At 37.2% G+C, this 19,534-nt stretch overlaps 2 protein-coding genes and 1 long non-coding RNA gene across 3 annotated transcripts; 1 reads left to right on the top strand and 2 right to left on the bottom strand.

Moving 5' to 3' along the window:
- Window positions 1-8,216: 8,216 nt before the first annotated feature.
- Window positions 8,217-11,845, bottom strand: LOC121986234 (probable serine incorporator). The gene is made up of 6 exons (XM_042540099.1): window positions 11,541-11,845; window positions 11,174-11,413; window positions 9,564-9,675; window positions 9,268-9,442; window positions 8,812-9,052; window positions 8,217-8,734 (listed from the first exon to the last, which is right to left on the bottom strand). Exons 1-6 carry the CDS (start codon window positions 11,722-11,724, stop codon window positions 8,442-8,444), a joined length of 1,245 nt encoding a protein of 414 aa, XP_042396033.1. The 5' UTR covers window positions 11,725-11,845; the 3' UTR covers window positions 8,217-8,441.
- A 136-nt stretch (window positions 11,846-11,981) lies between these two features.
- On the bottom strand, window positions 11,982-14,290 carry LOC121986235 (AP2-like ethylene-responsive transcription factor At1g16060). The gene is made up of 8 exons (XM_042540100.1): window positions 14,075-14,290; window positions 13,889-13,971; window positions 13,760-13,768; window positions 13,585-13,673; window positions 13,417-13,490; window positions 13,296-13,346; window positions 13,097-13,173; window positions 11,982-12,787 (listed from the first exon to the last, which is right to left on the bottom strand). Exons 1-8 carry the CDS (start codon window positions 14,212-14,214, stop codon window positions 12,255-12,257), a joined length of 1,056 nt encoding a protein of 351 aa, XP_042396034.1. The 5' UTR covers window positions 14,215-14,290; the 3' UTR covers window positions 11,982-12,254.
- A 2,997-nt stretch (window positions 14,291-17,287) lies between these two features.
- Window positions 17,288-18,399, top strand: LOC121986233. The gene is made up of 2 exons (XR_006113360.1): window positions 17,288-17,592; window positions 17,677-18,399. It is a non-coding gene; the product is annotated as an uncharacterized LOC121986233 (long non-coding RNA).
- Window positions 18,400-19,534: the final 1,135 nt, after the last annotated feature.

The raw sequence follows: 19,534 nt of genomic DNA, 5'->3' as shown, positions 1-19,534 counted from the left end.
ACTAACAGCCGATAAATCAGGCGGGGGATACGTGCCAACATCCTTTTGGGAGTCAATGCTGCTGGCTGACGGCACTGATGGACAGAAAATCGTACGGGAGAAGATTTCGCCGCCTTGACAAGGATGCGTTCGCCCCGTTATAGTAAGACGTCAAAGGCCCTTTCTCGATGATAGCTTTTGAGGAAATCTTGGGAATGCGCGTCTGCCCGGGAAGTGTGCAGTCAGCCCGCCGAAGCTCTATATAAGGGGAGATGTGGCCATCCGCAGAGGTACGCGCAGACGTCTTTTGGGCACCACTATTCACTTCTTTACTTGCTCTATTTTCTCCTTCGGCTGTTGTGTGACTTGACCGTCAGAGGGCCGTCGCCGGGAACCCCTTCCCGACTTGGCACTAAGGACTTGTGATTGCAGGAGCGGAGCACCTTCACCGCAGATGAAGACCCACGTCAACGTTATTACCCGGTGGCCATCTACTTAGCTTCAGGGCAGGATCAGTAGATAACATGGTTGTGGTGTTACACACAGAAGATCATGTTATCAATTCCTTATAAATTATAAAATTAGCTCACGACTAATATGGATAGGAACAAACCATTGTAATAGTCGTGGTGTAATTTGGTATTAGTTTATCTTGACTATAAAATTACACTAGTACACTCTGAGTGTATTAAGTAGGATCATTTAAGGTAAGTTTTTTTATACTGACTGTATAAAAGAATAAGACCTTTGTTATTATGGAAGTGTGTGCTCTTAATCCTGATATAATAACAAGCGCATATATTTAGTATTTATTTCTTTAATTTATCAAAGTATGCGATTTAGTTCGATAAATCAATAGGCTCGATAAGTTGGGAAATAATATTATTTATAGTATGTGTTGTTGATTATAGAAAGAAACTGTGTCCTAGGAATCTAGGTTGATGATGTTCCCAAGAGGAGCTCATAAGGATTGTCATGTAAACCCTGCAGGTGGACTTAGTCCGACTTGATGATGAAGTTGAGTGGTACTACTCTTGGAGCTAGATATTGATTAAGTGAGTTGTCAGTAACTCATTTAATTAGTGGACATTCTATATCTTAAACACAGGGAGATTAACACACTCATGATAAGAAGAAGCCCATATAGTAATATGAGATTGGTGCGGTAGTTCAATAATAACTCTTTAGTGGAATGAGATATTATTGATGAACTCGAGTTGGGTGTTCGGGGCGAACACGGGAAGCTCAAGTTTATCAGGAGACCAAAACCAATTCCTCCTCTCGGTCCTTGTCGTAGCCTCTTATTTATAAAGTCTTATACCCACCTAAACTCACCTTCTTATCCATTCCAAGGTGGCCGGCCAAGCCAAGCTTGGAGCCCAAGCAAGGGCCGACCAAGATAAAGCTTGGATGGGTTAAGGTGTGGCCGGCCCTAGCTTGGAGCCCAAGCTTAGGTGGTCGGTCACATAAAAAATTCGGGTAGAAGAGGAACGAGGGAAGTATGGTCGGAATTCATTCGTATAACATTCTTTTGTATTCATGTCTTCCACTATCATTTGAACACATTCTTCTTTCTTTTCTTACATTTAAACTTTGATTTCATTTGATTCATGCTTCCTTTGTTATCATGATGCGCCTTCATAATTATGTATTCTAATGTTAGGAATAGTGGTGAAGAGTAGAAGATAAGCAAGCATATGCGAGTGCATGAAACATGAGTAAGTTGAATGGTCTCCACTATTGATTACATTTGAGATTAGGTTGAGAGCTACAAAACTTTAAATGGAGATGCGGAGGGTGCAAGAGTAGGAAAGATGATAAAGGACCTTTTATTTACTTTGTGCAAGAATTATAAGGGAAAAATAGAGTCTCAATACAATACTTCAACAAGCATTCCATCTATTTCAGAATCAGTTAATGACAATGCTTCAACAAATATGAGTCAAATAGATTTAAAAAGACAATATATCATTGAGAAGTATAAGAAACAAAAGACTCAAGTTTTTGGTGATGACAACATATCAGAATTAGACAAATATCTTAATGAAATAGTTGAAGAGTATTCAAATATTTTTGACATTTTGGGATAGTGGAAGTAAAATTGTCACAGATTTTCTATACTTGCTCAAATTGCTCGTGATATGTTAGCTATTCCAATATCAACAATTACTTCAGAATCTGCTTTCAATATTGGTGGTCGGGTACTTGACTATTTTAGGAGTTCATTGACTCCTAGGGTGATATAAAGTCTTATTTGTACTCAAGATTGACTTCGATTAAGTTTAAAACCACTCAACATTGAAGAAATTTTAGAAGATGTGGAAAAAATTGAAAGTGGTAAGTTTTTTCCTTTTAAAGAAAAATAGAATCAGATTTTTATTTGTAATTATAAACTTATAAAGTATTTATTTATTTAACTTATATTTTTTTGTCAGAATTTTCAAATATTATACTAGTTCGTCTTCTTCGACAATACCGACGCATGGATGAATGACATAATAATCAATGGCATGTTAAGTCTACTATGGTAATATGATATTAGTTCATTTTTTTTTTCATGATTTGCAATTAGCATATCTATTCTTATATTTCAATGTAATATTCAATTTCCTAATCGAATATCATATTCTATCTACTAAATCTCATATTGCAAATTGCAATACCATATTCAATTTCATATTTTGTCTACTAAATGCCTTATGTCTATGATTTTATGTTTTATCCACAAATTTTTGGAGGAAGCTGGTGACAGAATGTTAAAGTGTATATTTTTTTGCTTCCTAAAAGAGAATTCTCTTTTTTTTTTTATTTACTTATAATCAAACTTATAAGTAGGAGAAAGTTCCTTTATCTAGATTATATTAATTTCTTCATTATGCTTTTTAAGTCCTATAATCAAGTTCTGATGCACTAAATTTTGCTAGCTTCATGATGATATTTTGTGTCATGACCATGAGGCATCATGAAAGGTTTAACTCCTCCCAACATTTGCTATTATCCAAATTCTAATTCCTTCTAAGAGGGTGTTTGGCTGAGCTTATAAGCTCTCTAAAACAACTTATAAGTTGTTTTGGAGCTTATAAGTTCTTTAAATTTGTTTGATAAATTTTTTTTCAAACAGCTTATAAGCTGTCAAAATAAATTGTTTTGGAGCTTATAAGTTGTTTTTAAAAAAAATATTGAAGACCCTACTTTTTTTAAAAAAGATTTTATTTTAATATTTTTTCTCTAAAATATCCTTATATAATTTCATAAATCCTCATCTTATCCTCCATAAATTTTTATAAGCCTAATATCTTTTTATCTCTGCCGACTTTTCTTCCAACACTTTATCATCTTCTTGGCCAAAACCTCTTTCCAATTTTCTCTCCCCTGGTGCAAAAATTCGCCCAAAACTCTCTATTAATAAAAATCTCAAAATCCTCTATTAATAGTATTATACCCTTTTTGATAATTTTATTAATAAAAAGATCTTATAATACCAAACACATCAATACCTTTAAGTTGATTGCACTAAGTTCACCCAAACACTTTAACAACTTATTTTTAAAATAAGATCTAACAACTTATAAGTTCATAAAATAACTTATAAATTGTACGAACTTATAAGCTATTTTTAATAAGTTTAGCCAAACACCCTCTAAATCGAGCTTATTTATCATTAGACTGCCAACATAAATTCAAGATGCTTTAGTTCAATCTGTTATCTGCGAACAAGTTTTAGTTCAATTTAATAGTGGACGTAATGGATTTAGATATTAAAATGTAATGAAATGTGAACAATATTGTAGTTGTACAGCTAGGGTTATTGGTATTAATCATGTGTATTGTACTCATTGCAGAATGGGATGATGAGAAAGAAGAAGGCAAAGAAGTCGTGCAACAATGGGAGGATGACGACGTGAATGATGACTTCTCTCTGCAACTTAAGCAAGAGCTCGAAAGCAACTCTAGCAAGAGTTGAATTTAAGTCCCCCCCCCCAACCCTATTTTCTATTTTAATGAAAGTAACCATTGTTTCTTCCCACGTTAAAGTTTCAACTTGTGAAATCTAGACTTACGGTAATTTCAGATTTGGATGTTTAACGTGTAAATCGGCCAAGTGCTTGATTTATTTCTGCACGAAGTGAGCTTGATTTCCTTATCATGACTCTAATTATCTAGCAAGTTTGGTAATAATTAGACATGTTCTCAGTTCATTACTAAAATAATTTTGTTTTATCTCTATAAATTGTTATACTTTATTGATGGGGAAAATTTATACATGATTTTAAAAATTATATTTTTGATCATTTTAAAATTGAAGATATAATATTCTCCTCATCCATCTCTAAATGTACGGTGTATAAAGATGATGATATTTATATTCTCTGTTTGTAAATCCATCACTAATAAGTAAAGTCTAAGACATCATAGAATTTTAGAAAAAATTACCTCTATTTCCTGAAGTGTTTTGTATTCTGTCAATTATGTATTCTGTCAATTCTATAAATTTTCTATAAAATATATGATTTTACATTTTGATATCACAAGAAAACATAACAATGTTTAATTATAATAGCCATGGGAAATCGAAAATAGAGTGCTAGAGTTATACGTATATTAATATATTTATAATTTTTTTAAAAAAGAAAATAAATTCAGTTATTTCGGTTTAAAATTGAATTAATCGATATTATATCGGTTTGGTTATTTCGGGGTTTTTTTAAAATTCTGATCGGTTCGGTTGGTTAAAAAAAATTCGGTTTGTTCGGTTTTCGATTTATTCGATTCGGTCAGTTCAGTTTTGACCGAATGCTCAACCCTATCCGCAGGATAGAAAGAAAAGGACGATTCGCTGCTACCACTGCAATGAAGAAGGGCACGTCAATGATGACTGCCCCAAGCATAAGGACAAGGACAAAGGTAAGAAGCATGTCCAAAAACGCAAGGTCTTAAAGGCGATGTGGGACGATACGTCGTCCGAATCGGAAGTCGAGGCCTTCTCCAGACTTGCACTAATGGCAAGTCATCAAGACGACGACTGCGAGTCAAGCTCTTCCGAAATGAGCATCGAGAGCATAGATGAAGAGAGAACTACGTCGGAAGATAGCAGCAGTTCAGGGGGAGACACGGACAACGAGATCGACAAGGTAAGTCAAGTACGATCTCTTCCTCCCAATAAACTATTTAAGTTTATTAAACTGTTAACTAAGGATTGTTGTAAATTAGAAAAAAAAATAAAAAATTTAAAAGTAATACTAGCTAAATCTTACCCTTTAAAAGAGTTAAACAAATTAAAATTACAACAACAACAACCAAACCTTTTCCCATTAGGCGGGGTCGGCTGTATGAATCCTTTTACGCCGACCCTAAGACAAATTAAAATTAGAAAATGATAATTTAAAAATACAAGTAAATAACTTGAAAAATCGTGCATGCTCTTCTAATACAAATGTTAGAAAATTTAATAATCTAAATTGGTATTTTAGATACCACAAGGGACAAATTAAGAATATCTCAAAAAGGTATGCCCCTAAGACATTTTTAGTCAATCCAGTAAGCTGGAGCCTATATTGGGTTCCAAAGTCCTGCTTAACTTGAATTATTAATTAGATTTAGAGCTTTCAGCGAGAAAATTAGACATTAAATTTCTTTATGAGACTTTGTCTAAGAAAGTGGTTGTTGCTTCAATAACCAAGAAGACCTAGTGCCTCGCCACTGCCTAGAAGCCAAAATATTGAAATAAAGTTTAATTAACTTTTTGATAAACCATTAAGATTGAAATTTAATAATGTTTTAAAAAAAAATTTCAAACATTTTTTTGGAAATTTTTCAAAAATATTTTTTTAGAAAATTTTTCTTACATAAAATTTTTTAGAAAAATTCTAAAAGATTATTGCCTAAGTTAAAATTCCTTCTGAAATTGTGGCTTAAATTTTCTTTCCTAAAGTTTTTACTTAAAAATTCTCAAAGATTTAAGTTAGAATTTTTTTTAAAAAAAATATTTCTTTTGCAAATTATCTAACTTAGAATATTGTTTAATTTAGATTTTTTTTAAAGAAACTTAGAAACTTTGTTGAAAATTATTGTAAATTTTTAAGTAAAAAATAATTTTCCAAAATTTCAAAATTTCAAAATTATTACCCTTAGAGTTTTCTTTGAACCCCAATTTTTTATGTGATCAAAGGGGAAGAAGGAAAAAATATAAGTCTAGGGGAAGGTAGACCAAAATTTTCTATCTTTTTGTACTCTATTGCAATATTAGATATTTTATTTTTATGTCTATTTACCCTAACTTAACTTGGGTTGCTCACATCAAAAAGGGGGAGATTGTTGGAACCCCAAGGTTGTTTTGATGTGATCAACAAGTTAAGTTAGGTCCTGTCGTGTTTTAACCTTGTGTCTAAGTGTGCAGGAGCTTAGGAGCACAGGAAGTCGAGCAAAAGACGGAGCTAGCGAGAAGGACGGCATGGGAGAGAGTCGACGGGCTCGGTGCGTCCGAGGTACGAGGCGCTGTGAAAGAGTACGCGGACGGACGAGAAGAAGGTGCGCGACGTTTCCGAGGGACGAGAAGCCGGAGCGGAAGGTTACTCGAGAAGGCCGAAATTGGGTTCGGGTGAGCCTTATTTCGGTTGGCCGAAATCACCCAAGAGAGCAGAGCCGGAGTGGAAGACCCGGACCGAGGCGAGCAGCATCGGAGCACAGGGACCGGACCAAAAGTCAACTTGGTTGACTTTAGTGGTCCGGGCGCTCGGATCCATTCCGAGCGCTCGGACTGTTTGGGCGCCCGGAACCATTCCGAGCGCCCAAGATTGAATTTTGACCAGGATCACGTCAAACGTGATCCGTTGCGGAGAGGATAAAATTTTATCCCCTCCCAGGCGCTTGAGACTCTTCTAGGTACTCCGACCACGGTTATAAATATAGCCTTAGTCTAGAAGCTTTTCATCAACTCAAGAATTGTAATTCCAACATTTGTGTGCTTCCTTTAGAGTTTAGCTTCTTTCTTTTTACGTTTTTACTACTGCAAGAGGCTTCTTCGCCCGAAGGAGATATTCTAGTGTGCTCCACTCCTTGGATTAACAACCTTCTCGGTTGTAATCAAGTAAACATCTTGTGCTTCTTCTTTTCTGTTTTAATTTATTGGCTTTATAATTTATGCAAGTGTTAGTTTAGGAAGTCCGAGAAGGGTTGTGTTTTCATCAACTCAAGAATTGTAATTCCAACATTTGTGTGCTTCCTTTAGAGTTTAGCTTCTTTCTTTTTGCGTTTTTAATGCTATAAGAGGCTTCTCCGACCGAAGAAGATATTCTAGTGTGTTCCACTCCTTGGATTAATAACCTTCCCGGTTGTAACCAAGTAAACATCTTGTGCCTCTTCTTTTCTGTTTTAATTTATTGGCTTTATAATTTATGCAAGTGTTAGTTTAAGAAGTCCGAGAAGAGTTGTGTTTTTATTTTCGCAGGGCTACTCAACCCCCCTTCTAGCCGGCCGTCGCGATCCAACACAAACAACCCTCATTTCTTATGATGAAAATCCCAAACATAGTTCTAAGTCTAAGATAAACATTCGATTGTTAGTTTCTCGAGAGATTCGATCCTGAGTCTTTTATTATACTATTACTGTGTAGTCTAAGGTTCATTGAATATAAATTGTTAATTTGGAATCCACTCATGACACTTATTGTTGGACTTAATCAGGACCGCAAAGACGAGAGAATGACGATGCTCGGGGGTCGGGGTGCCACGAAGTCGGGGGCACCCTAACTTTCTCTGGGCTTAAACCGCCACTTCGATAAGACTACTAATCTCTCTTATCCACGTGACACTCTCCCATTATCTCCTGAATCAGCATGCTTACGTTATTTAGGAGCAACACTCGAACTGAAAGATCTTTATCTTTAAATGACATGAGAAAAATCTTCTAGTAGGTAGACAATTAAAGTATCTTAATGGTAATACACCTCTTCATCTCCATGGTGATCGAAAAGCATGAGCCTAGTTCTAATCATATGTTCATTTCATCTCAAAATGACTAATTAATTAGCAAGATAAACCTTTCTAAATTTATAGATTTGTGCGTAATTTTCCAAATATTTTCCATTGTTTATCAACTTCAAATGCTTTCTAAGATGTAACCAACGTCAATAGACCTCCAAAGTTTGCTGTAAAAAGGTCCTGTAGCTAAGACTAAAATATATATTTTACCCTTCTTAATTATTAGAAGGGTATTTTAACAATCAAATGGCCACCATATTAAACAAGCTAATAAACATTAGGAGAATTTTGACTAAAAATACTGTAGTTGTCTTCAAGCATGTCCGTGGATAGCATAAAGTGGTTCATCATTGTCAGATCATTTACAACCCAAAATACTAACCACGCCCGTAGGTAGCAGTAATTTCAAGCAAATTTATACATGAGCATAGTCAAATGCATACCAAAGCAACTCGTTATTGGCGGCGAGGTTCTTTGATGAAATCAGAACTCTCTGTCCGGGAATATGAGAGGGGCAACGAGGGACCAGATGAAGAGAGCTGCTGTTGCCCATCCAGTGACAATCCTAACCCACACAGATGGCCACCCAACATCGACAAGCTTACCGCTTTCACCGACCGAGGTGGACCAGCCGGTCAGGAGCATGGCTGAGTACATGCTTGCAAGAGAGAAGATGAGATGGAAGAAGGTATACGAGTAGGAAACTGGCTTTGCCTCGTCCTTCTTGTCTTTCTGTTCCTCCACCTTGTCAAACGGGAGCAGCGGTTTCTCGGATCCTATGATATAGTTATGATCAGAAACAATATCCAAAAACAAAAGCTAATGTACATAGCAAATAGCAACTAGAACTGACCAGCACGAGGAGAACTTGGGGATGATACAAAGGTTGTTGAGGAGCCAGCACGAACGGCAGAGTAAACGACCGATAGCACAGTGGTGAGCAAGCCCAGAGTGAGACTTCCAGTGGAAATGGCTTTTGAATGGTTGTGAAGGCCATTGCACTCATAATCCCTCGGTTCGCTTGAAAGCCCGCTATAGCAGAGGTAAGTGCAGTAAAGAGAAATAATTGATGCTGGCAGTAAGCTTCCATTTACCTGTGTAATTTGTCAGTATATGAAGAACGAGAAATTCTTTTAGAGATTTAACACCTCTAACACTTAAATGATTTCCATCTTTCATGTTTATTCATCATGAGAGAATCTAGGTATGGTAGACAAACTCATATTACCATAGATTCACAAGTAATCTCTAAACAACATGATTTGGTTAATCAGTGAAGGTATTCGGTAAAGATATAGTAGTATCAAACCTTTGGGTGCAATGCCACCGTAGCGAAAACAAACACAAGAATCAACGTAAGCACAATGAAAAAGGTATTGAGTCCACATTCATGTCCCGACGGAGTGAACCAGTGAAAGAGCAGCCCCGTAAACGAGAATGTTGCAATGTAGCAAACCAGAGAGATAATCAACAAAGCCATGTACCTACAATGAAAGGATAGGGTACAAACCTCCATTTGTTATGAACACATGGTTCATGAATTGAGAACACCAAAATAGTATGTAAAGGGGAAGTACTAGAACTAGAAAAGAGATATACACACACCAGAATTGCTCGTCCTTCGAAACCCAATTTTCATTCCATGCGTGTACAAAGTCCAGTAAGAGAATAACTTGAACGAGAAGAAACAATCCAGAGCCAAACTTTGATATTGACTCTGCATCACAATATATCATAAGCATCAAAGCCACATTTATATATAAATGTATTAAGAGGTTAGCAATCTGATTCTTTGTAACATGCCTAAAGAATGTATTAAATAGCGGATCATGAAACCACATATTCACAAAACACACTTGTGGATTCCTCATACTAACAAAGTAAGTTGTCTAGTTTGCATTCAATTATAAGTATCAAAATGATAAACGATAAGATTTCTAGCTAACAAATATGAGAGCAAGGCAAATAAAACATTAGAATAAAGGCACTAGGTTGATTGAGATTGATGTAAGATTTAGGTAAAGAGGCCTTAGGAGTGAACGAGCACTGTCCATTAAGGAGCTCCAAACTCTAACTACCTCAACAGCAACAAAAGTCATTAACTACAAGTTGATTTAGCTGAAGAGAGCGTACAGGATGGCAAAATTTACAAGGAATACAGTGATGGTCATGCTAATGAAGATCACGACTATTGAAGATCTTTTCCTAGGTATATGTTTGCTTATTTATAAAAAATAGGAACTTAATTCATATTTATATGTGTTTGTAATCAATTTTTAGTAAGACAAAATATGCACACTAATTAAGGAAGAGAAAAACCATTGAAGATTTAGTTAGCAACGATAAAACATGCAAAAATTCATTTAAATATAGATGGTGATACAATAGGAGATCAAGTCCAATGACGTAAAAGGATCCATATAGCTCACCCCATTTAATGGGATAAAAACTTGGTTGTTGTTGTTGTATACCCAATTCTTAGCACCTATTCCAAACTTAATTTTATGTAGATATTTGATTGCATTATCTAATACAAATTATATATATGGTACACAATTACATGCTTTTTAAACCATGTATGAAAGAACTAGAATAAAAAAGTAAACAGAAAACACAATTAACGAAGGGATATCAAGCACCGAGAAAATTTAGGCACGCATCAGAACAAAAACCAAAATAAAAGTTACTGATGAAACACCTATGCTAATACAGATTTCTAAATGAAGAGATAAGAAACAAGCAGGAAACATAAGGATTAATAGCATCATAAGCATATGCTAAATATCTAATTGGGAGTTGTACTATGTTTGTGTTGCTGAAAAAAGAAGTGAAACAACATGGAGAAGAACTTCAGCATCTTCACTTAATGCAGAGTCTATCAATCTATATCCAATTTTGTTCCGCAACACTTTCTATTATTTGCAGCCCCCCAAAAAAAAAGGAAAAAAAAGAGATGCATAACATTGGCTAGTCCGTTAAAGTCATTGTGCAACTTTTTCTGTCCAATTTAAATGGCAAAATGAACCATACCATAATCTTCAGGTCTAATTGAATGTACCCTCTAGCTCTGGTATAAGGAAACAACGTTCTCAAAGTTCAAATATTGGAGAACAAATAGTCTGAAGTAAGAATTTGCATAGTAACTAGAGAAAGTTTCTTCCTTATTTTATTTGAATCAAAGAAAAATAAATCTGTCTAAAACTGCAAATCCTCACCATAGAAGCTGACGATGCCATTGGGGACGAAGAACATGAGAAAGACCACAATACACCAGCAAACAATCTTCGCCATCCAACCGCCATGGTGCAGTCGGTCGCGCGGATCCTTCTGATTCTTGATACCAATCATAAGAACAGCTAGAATCGTGAAGAACAAGAAATTCCCCAAGCTAACACGAAGAACAGCGTCGGTCTCGAACCACTCCCTATCGGGTGTCTTGTGGAAGTGATTAATCCCTACAAAACCCCCACCAAAGGTAGGATTTTTATTCCCCAATCGCATCAGAACAAGGGCAAAATTTTGAATGATCAACCAAAATTGGACCATAATATGGAAAAATCGAAGAGAGGGCAAATTGCTTACAAGGGATCGACTCCAAGAGCGGAGCGGCTACCTCGCGGAGGATCCACGAGACGACGAGAGATAGCGCGAAGAGACCGCAGTAGGCGATGCGCGCGGATCGGCGGCTGATGGTACCGGCGACCGAGCGGCACGCCTCGCAGGCGCAGGCCGCGCAACAAGAGGCGAGGCAAGAGGCTGCCCACATCACTTCGTCGTCGATTTCCTCTTCTTCCTCCTCCTCCCCTCCTCCTCCCTGAATTCAATGGGAGAGAAGCCCTAATTGCGATGATACAAACCCGAGCGGACGGAAAAAGCCGCGTGGAAGACGCCCTCTTCCCTTTCTTGTAGTCTCAGTCAACGTGAACTTCTTTTTCGAATTAGCCCTCTTAATATTTTTATTTTCCTTCTCAATTTCATTTGAACGGGTTTGTCTTATAAATTAGCCCTCCTACTTTTCAAAATTTCCTTGGGAGTTTTCATTTGATATCGGTCAAAGTCAGAGCATACTGCTGATCAAAATAGACCATGCACATCACAGAACAACACGTTTTTATTGATACTTGAACAATCTCTATCGACGTTAACTAGCAACAAAATGAATCAATGCTTAGCACAAATGTTGTGTTTTGATTAACTTATCATCATCAACTAATCCTGTTCCCAAAATTAAGAAGAAAAAAGAAGAAGAGATTATTATCAATTATTTGAGCTCACTTGCAAAGTACCGCATGCTCATCAGAGCTGGATGATGTCCTCTTCCATCTGAGAAGACACAAAGTTACTGAAATCCCCAAAGATGGAGAAGTCATCTTCTTCCTCGATGAAGCTTCCGCCATTTAGGCTATCGAAGTAGGTCTGGATGTAATCTGGAAAGTTATTGCACTGGATTAGTGATTTATTGTCTTCACAAGAATTTGGTGTCATCGGCGACGATGAGGAGGAGGAGGATGTGGTGGTGCTTTCTGCTGAAGCCTTCTGCAGCATCTCCTTGAATTTCGACGACTGCAGCAGCAGACCGAGTGCAGATGCCGTGGCCACTCCTCCTCTGCTTCCTGTTGGCTCATTCGGGTCGGGAGCTCGGAGCAAGTCGTGGGGTGACGTCTGCAGGATGCCGGCCGTAATCGGGTCAGCGTCGTCGGTCGCTCCCTCGGAGTTTGGTGGCCGGAGCCACTTGACGTACCGACTGAGGTCGAAGTTGGTGACGGCGTTGAGGCCCCGGTACTCGATCGCCGCAATGTCATAGGCAGTCGCTGCCTCCTCCTCCGTTCCTCCATGTAAGTACGAATGAATCAGTCGACTGATGTTTTTACCAATACAAATTGGTTGAGTAGATTTGTTCAATCAGGACCTTTTTTTTTTTTTGTAAAATTATATTGTAATTCTTGATTAATTAGTCAAGTTGATTAGTCCAAATTGGGTTTAAAGACGTTGACAAATAGAGTGATTTGCTAATGTAGGTGAGCTACTTAAGCCACTTGGCATCACCACCACGAGCCTTATAAATAAATAAATAAATAAAATCTATGCTCTAAAATAAATCGTCAATATTTATTTATTTTAAATTGTATTTTTCTTACCATATGTTCCAAGGTAGAGATATTTATTGCCAAAAACTCGACCGATTCGAGCTTCCCATCGTCCATTATGATGATGCCTAATTTTTTTTTAAAAAAACAATAATTATAAAATAGATCCATAACATAAATTTTGCATTTAATCAATTAGTGCAATAAAAATTAATAAATAAAAAAAAAAACAATTTTCAACATTAAATACCTAGCGACTCCTCTGTATTTTGATACTCCTCTTGAAAACCCACTGCTTTTTCTGCATAACTTCCCATATTAAATTAATTTAAATGTAAAAAATATGTGTGTATATATATATATATATATACCTTCTTAGTGATCCAATATATTCTTCTCTGGACTGGCTCTCCATTTCCTTGAGCTCTTCTTTGTATGCCGATATCTGTAAATAAAATAATAATTGTCGACAAAAAGAAAATAAAGAGAAATGGATCTTAAAAAAAATTGAAATGTGTGAAATAAAAAAAAAATAATACAGGAAAATTAAGGATGGTTTCATGGCCCCAATACTTCAATGCTGCTAAATCATATGCATGAGCTGCTGTCTCTTCATCATCATAAGCCCCTGCATTAATTATCAGATTTTTTTTTTTAAAAAATAATATTTATTTAAGTATCAAATTAATGGTATAATTAAAATATTTTCCTCACCGAGATAAACTGCAAGCATCGAAATCCAATACCCACACCAAACAAACAGTCTAATTAGCTTAATTTTCATTGATTAAACAGAAAAAATTAATGAAGATTAATTAATTCGATGATTAATGGATTAAACACCTTGCTTCCCTTTCTTGTTTTGCGAGTCGTTCCAGCAATTTTTGTCCCACAGATGCGCCTCGTATCGTCCTGTCCAACGATGCCTATAAATTAGCACAAATTAATTAATTAATTAATTAATTAATTAGAAAAAAGGAGAGGATAATTAAGCCAAAAAACATGATTATAATTAATTAATTAATTAACCTGGTTACACCGCGGTAGATAGAGCTGCGCTGAGAAGGAGAGTCTCTTGGGCCGCTCTTTCTTGTTCTCTTCAGCTTGGCGGTGCCTTTGCCGACGTCGTTGCCGCCGACGATGTTGCTGATCCTTTGCCTCTTGCCCATTGTTATATATTTTGCGAGGAAAAGGAAGGAGGAGAAGAGGAAGATGAGAATTGAGAGAGAGGAGAATGATAGAAGAGGGGGGTTTTAACGGGGAATCGGATGTGAGCTGAGTTAATAGGAAGCCGGCATCGGATTTTTGACAGTGTGTTTGGATATTGGCCGTCCATTGTCTTTACTTGGAGGAATATTATTGGAGGAGAGTGCGGCCGAGTCGGGCACGATATGTCGCCTAATGGATCATGCTGGTCTCTTGTGCCTGTGTGTTGGTTCCGATCCATTATTTTAAATATTTAATAAATAATAGATTTTTTTTTTTAAAAAAAAAACATCTATAAGTAAGTTTTATTTTGGATAAGAATTGAATGAGTGCCTCTAATTATAATGTATATATATTTTTTTTTAAAAAAAAAAGTTAAAATAATATTTTGATATATTTTTTTATCAAACTTAAAATACTTTTTATTTTAATATTATTGTAATAAGTAATTGAGTTCTTTAGCAAAATATCCAAGATAAATTCTCGAGCAATTGAGTTCTTTACAAGTCAGTCCAACTGCAAACCCTTCAATAAAAAAAGAAATAAAATAAGATAAAATATTTTTTTTTTAAATCAATAAAATAAAAACGCCTTATATGATTAGTTCACCAACCAAATAACTCCCCAGCTTGTTTTGTATGCCTTGTGACGTATTTAAACTGCATAATTAGAGTATAATACAAGGATATATAATTAAATTATGCAAAAAAATATATTATTTTTTTCATAATAAACTTGGAATTTTTTTCCCCTTTGACGTCAGTGCTTAAGTTGGCATGTGAACATGTAATGGAAGAAAGAACAACAATGCCGACTCTTTTGATGTGTCAAATTAATTTTACTTGATTAATCGAGTATGACAGTTCGATTTGGGTTTGAACTAGTTTAATCAATTAAATTAAGAATGGATGAAAACGATAATCGAATTAATGAGAACAAATCATCAACTAATTTTTGTTAAAATCAAAATTCAGAGTTAATATCTATATAGATAGTTCAAAATAAGAATAAGAAAAAGAATCATTAAAATATAGGTTAATGAAGTTTTTACTATTAAAAAATAATCAATGACTGATATAGTCATATAGATATCTGAAAAAATAATCGAGTTTCGCTGAAATTTAAATTAATGTTTTTTAGTTAAAAAAATGATTAGTTGCTTAAGAAAAATAGACAACACCAACACTTATTTAAATGGCAACAAAATATTTTTTCTGTAATTATTAAAAAACCATTTTCATAAGTTTTTTTTTAAAAGCAAAATAATTGCCGGCATAGATTACATATTATTATATATAATAAGTTTCCTAATCTAACTTCTCTCAGACAAAATTTAAAAACAAAAACAAAAGTTGATATATACATACATAAATTTCATAAAATTAACTCACTTTGAACTTAATTTAACCACTCAAGATCAAATGTAACTAAGCCATATGAATTAAAAAAGGACTTAAAAATATTCAAGAATTATGTGGTGCTTGTAATTGCTTTGCAACTTTTGATTCATTTCTAACCTCAAGCAAAATAAATAAATAAATGAAAAACCTCTTACATGACGTGAAAGAGAAAATTGAAAAAAAAAAAATAATAAATCTAGTTAGGGATGTAAAGTTCGAGATTCAATTGTGATATATTACTAAAAATTTAATATTGACTGTCAAAGATAGATCTCCATATGCACTTTCTCGATTTACCAAGGTGGTCGATGGAAAACTTTCTTAAGACCGGACCGACTACCTGCAGTAATACGGTGCGTAAATGAGGGGCTCGATAATGCTAGAAAGTCAATGGTCAAGAGGACGTGGCAGTCAACAGTCAAGGGAAGGTGGTGGTTCAGCTTCCTCGCTTTACCCTCCGTATAATTCCCGATCGGTCACGAACAGGTCAGGTCCTCAAGGCTGAGCCCCGGGCATGAGTTTTAACTAGTTCCCGATCAGCTATCTACTGCTCAAGTTATCAAAGCTCAGTCTCTACATATACCCCTGACACATATGCCAAACAATCTTCGACCGGCTCTGCACCGGTCGAGTCATGCAGGCTTAGCCCTTGGTCATGGCTTCGGATGATTCCCGACCGATTCTGCACAGCTCATTCTCTTCATCTCGATTAGGTGCAGTCCCTTGATAGCCCCTGGCCAGCTACACACAGGCAAGGGCATCACAGCTCAGTCATTGCACCACATTTGAGCAATCATCTCCAAGTGTCTACGGTTGAACCTGGGCAGGACAGATAACACTAAGCGATAACAGTGTCAGAGAATCGTAACCTCCTATTAGAGAATAACTAACGTGAGTCAGGGAATATGTAGGAGATCGGTGACCGGCTAGAAGGGGGGGGTTAAATAGTCGTGGCCCCAATGAATCGCTTCCTACGTATTTGTTAATTGCGCAGCGGAAATCTAATACTAAATACAAATACGAAAGCTAAAGATTAAATACTAAGAAAGGAAATGCAAGCCAATACACGTCGATGTAATGTGGTTCGAAGATAGCTTACATCTACTTCACGACTGTCCGTAAGGTGACGATCCCTCAATCCATCGGTGGATTAGTCCCCAGAAACTCCAGCTAGCTCAAACCTCCTTGTGGGTGGAGTAACCTCGCCACAAACTCACCAAGACCTCTTGGACACAAGGGAAACCTTGAGCACTGGTAGACTACTAATTAGACTTTAACCAAGTCCAATTTCGTCAACTATAACTAAGCTCTCAAGCCTTGGTTATATAGGCCATGAGTTGGAAAACCCCGTCTACCAGTCGACTACTAAAATCATCAATCGACTGTCCTCTATGGAGATTTGACCATTATTGTAAGGTTCCACGAGTGATAAATTAAAGCATTTTCAAAGAATGACACATGCATTGACTAAGGAAGGTGTTTACGAAATTTTCTATAAATTATAGAATTTTTTAGAATTTAAAATGAATTTATATGACATGATTCAAGGGGATAGGACCATTAGGCTTATGGATGGCAAGGAGGCCCAATTAAATTAGGAGTTGATAACACTAATCACCCTAAGATAAATTTATAACCCTAGGTATAAGTAGAGGGGATTTGGCTGAAAACCCCCGGGGGATCTCGTCGCACTGCGTTTCCCCAAAATCGCCGACGCCCTTTCTTCCGCCACCCACACCAGCAGTGATGGAGCTCTTCACCAGTGTTTGAGCCCCGACCAGGCGGTGCTTCACAAGGGCAGCTTCTTGGAGGTGTTACGATTGAGCGAGGTGGTCTCCAGCCATTATCGACGGTACAAAACGGTCGGGCGAGGGTTTTCCGCCGGAGGAACGAGAAAGAGAAGACAAGTACCTTTCCTTATGCAATTGTGAGATCTCTGAGGTATGGGATTAGAACCTAGGAGATGCTGGAATGCCTTTTGATGAGCTCCGATGGTTTCATTTCATGATGTTCTTGTCCGATTAGGGTTTCCATGATGCACTCTGCGAGGTTCTAATTCTAGATTGTGATGTTTCTTTCAATTTTCCGTGTGATGGTGAATGATCTTGCCTTCTGTTCGAGTTCTAGAGGAATCGAGTCTTGGTTTCATATTCTTGATGGATTTGCCGGATTTGAATGTCCTAGTTCTTCACGGGATGACTCGGACTCGATTGGTTCTCGCCTTGAAGTTCTTGTTGCGGACCTTACCTTCACACGGTGGTTCGGTATGGGATCTCTGGACAGATGAGTTCGGAATTGAAATGAGTGATGACTGGTTTGCCGATGGATTCGATCCTTGACAACTTGTTGGTGATCTCGGTATGTAGTGAAGGTGTTGTGTTCTCCTTGTTCTGAAATCTCTGTTATGTTCGTTGTGGATGTACGCTTGGATTGTGATGCTCAAGCTCATTTCATGTCATTTTCCACAAGTGCTGGACAAAGTCGGATGCTGGTGTATATTAGGGACGATTAGTCTCTATGAGGATCTGCGATGTTTAGTTAGGAATCAACTCTATGATGGTTTATGGGTGCTTTTGGATTTTAAATCAGTTGGGGGATTTAGCAGATGAATTTGGTAGTGTTTTTGTTTTCCGAAATGTCGTGCACAAATTTAGAGTTTGATTGGAGTTGGTTTATTTATCATTTTTGTTTCCGATCTTGTGAACAGAGTGCGACTAGAATAGATTTGGTGAATATCTTTTGAAGCTGTTTAGGAGTTGTAGATGATTTCGAAGTCTTTATTTTCCTCCCGATTGTTCTTCGAATTTCTTGACAAATCAGCGAGTTGTTTCAGTTTTTATGTGGTGCTATTTACCTTTGTGGTTTTGTTGAAATGGCGATGGCTTTGTGGTTGGGTATTGGGTATTGAGTAACTGTGATTTAGTTATGCTCTAGTTGTGGATAAGCTATTATATTTCATGCATTTTTCTCCCAAGTTGAAATGTTGACAGTGTTGAACCCCGTGGTTGTTTTGATGTGATCAACCAAGTTGGTTAGGTCCTGTTTTGTGTTTGATCCCTGTGCCTGAGTGTGCAGGAGCTTAGGAGCGCAGGAAGTCGAGCGGAAGACGCAGCTAGCGAGAAGGACGGCACGGGAAGGGAGCTGACGGGCTCGGTGTGTCCGAAGGACGAGAGTGCTGCGGAAGAGTACACCGATGGGCGAGAAGAACGTGCGTAGCGTTCGAGGGACGTTAAGCCGAGGAGGAAGACTGTTCGAGGAGAAGGCCGGAAATTGGGTTCGGGTAAGCCCTATTTCGGTTGGCCGCAATCACCCAAACAAAAGGAGCCTCGGAAGTCCAAGCAAAGAAGAAACAGAGCTGAGAAGACTGCTCGAGGCGCCTTCAACCAATGTCGAAGGCGCCTCAAGCTAAGACGCCTCGAGCCTCAGTCTGAGGTGCCTCAAGCACTGAGGCGCCTCAGACTTGCTTTGAGGCGCCTTCAGCCTGGTCAAAATTGCCCGTTCACAGCGGATAGAGTTTTATCTGATACACCGAGTTGGAGGTGTCTTGAATCTTGTTGGAGGCGCCTTGGACTCTCGGGATAAACTTTCCAGGAGATATATAAAAGCCCCAGGAGCTAGGAAATAACCAACAACATAGTATTCAACTCTGTAATCAACTCCTAGCAGTTTGTGAGCTTTCTCAGTGTGTAAAAAGTCTTCTCTGCCTACAGTAAAGGAGACTTTCTTAGTGCGCTCTTTTCATCGCCCTGGATTAACAACCTTCTTGGTTGTAACCAGGTTAACTCCCGAGTCTCTGGTTTACTTTTCCTTTTTGTTTTATTTTAGCTGCTTTTATTTTGAGTTGAAAATTCCGAGAAGGGTATACTTTATTTTCTTATGCAAT

Source organism: Zingiber officinale, chromosome 5B (genome assembly GCF_018446385.1).
Source record: "Zingiber officinale cultivar Zhangliang chromosome 5B, Zo_v1.1, whole genome shotgun sequence".
NCBI lineage: Eukaryota > Viridiplantae > Streptophyta > Magnoliopsida > Zingiberales > Zingiberaceae > Zingiber > Zingiber officinale.
The sequence above is the reverse complement of the archived record's forward strand: the minus strand, read 5'-3'. Positions and strand labels throughout refer to the sequence as shown.

Excerpts from the sequence above, each read along its gene's own strand:
- LOC121986234 (XM_042540099.1), bottom strand. The coding sequence starts at position 11,724 with ATGTGGGCAGCCTCTTGCCTCGCCTCTTGTTGCGCGGCCTGCGCCTGC. Across the intron at positions 9,676-11,173 it reads TGGCATCGTCAGCTTCTATG|AGTCAATATCAAAGTTTGGC; the intron begins GTGAGGATTTGC and ends ATTGTGATGCAG. Across the intron at positions 9,443-9,563 it reads TCGAAGGACGAGCAATTCTG|GTACATGGCTTTGTTGATTA; the intron begins GTGTGTGTATAT and ends CTTTCATTGTAG.
- LOC121986235 (XM_042540100.1), bottom strand. The coding sequence starts at position 14,214 with ATGGGCAAGAGGCAAAGGATCAGCAACATCGTCGGCGGCAACGACGTC. Across the intron at positions 13,972-14,074 it reads ATCTACCGCGGTGTAACCAG|GCATCGTTGGACAGGACGAT; the intron begins GTTAATTAATTA and ends GCTAATTTATAG. Across the intron at positions 13,491-13,584 it reads AAACCATCCTTAATTTTCCT|ATATCGGCATACAAAGAAGA; the intron begins GTATTATTTTTT and ends TTTTATTTACAG.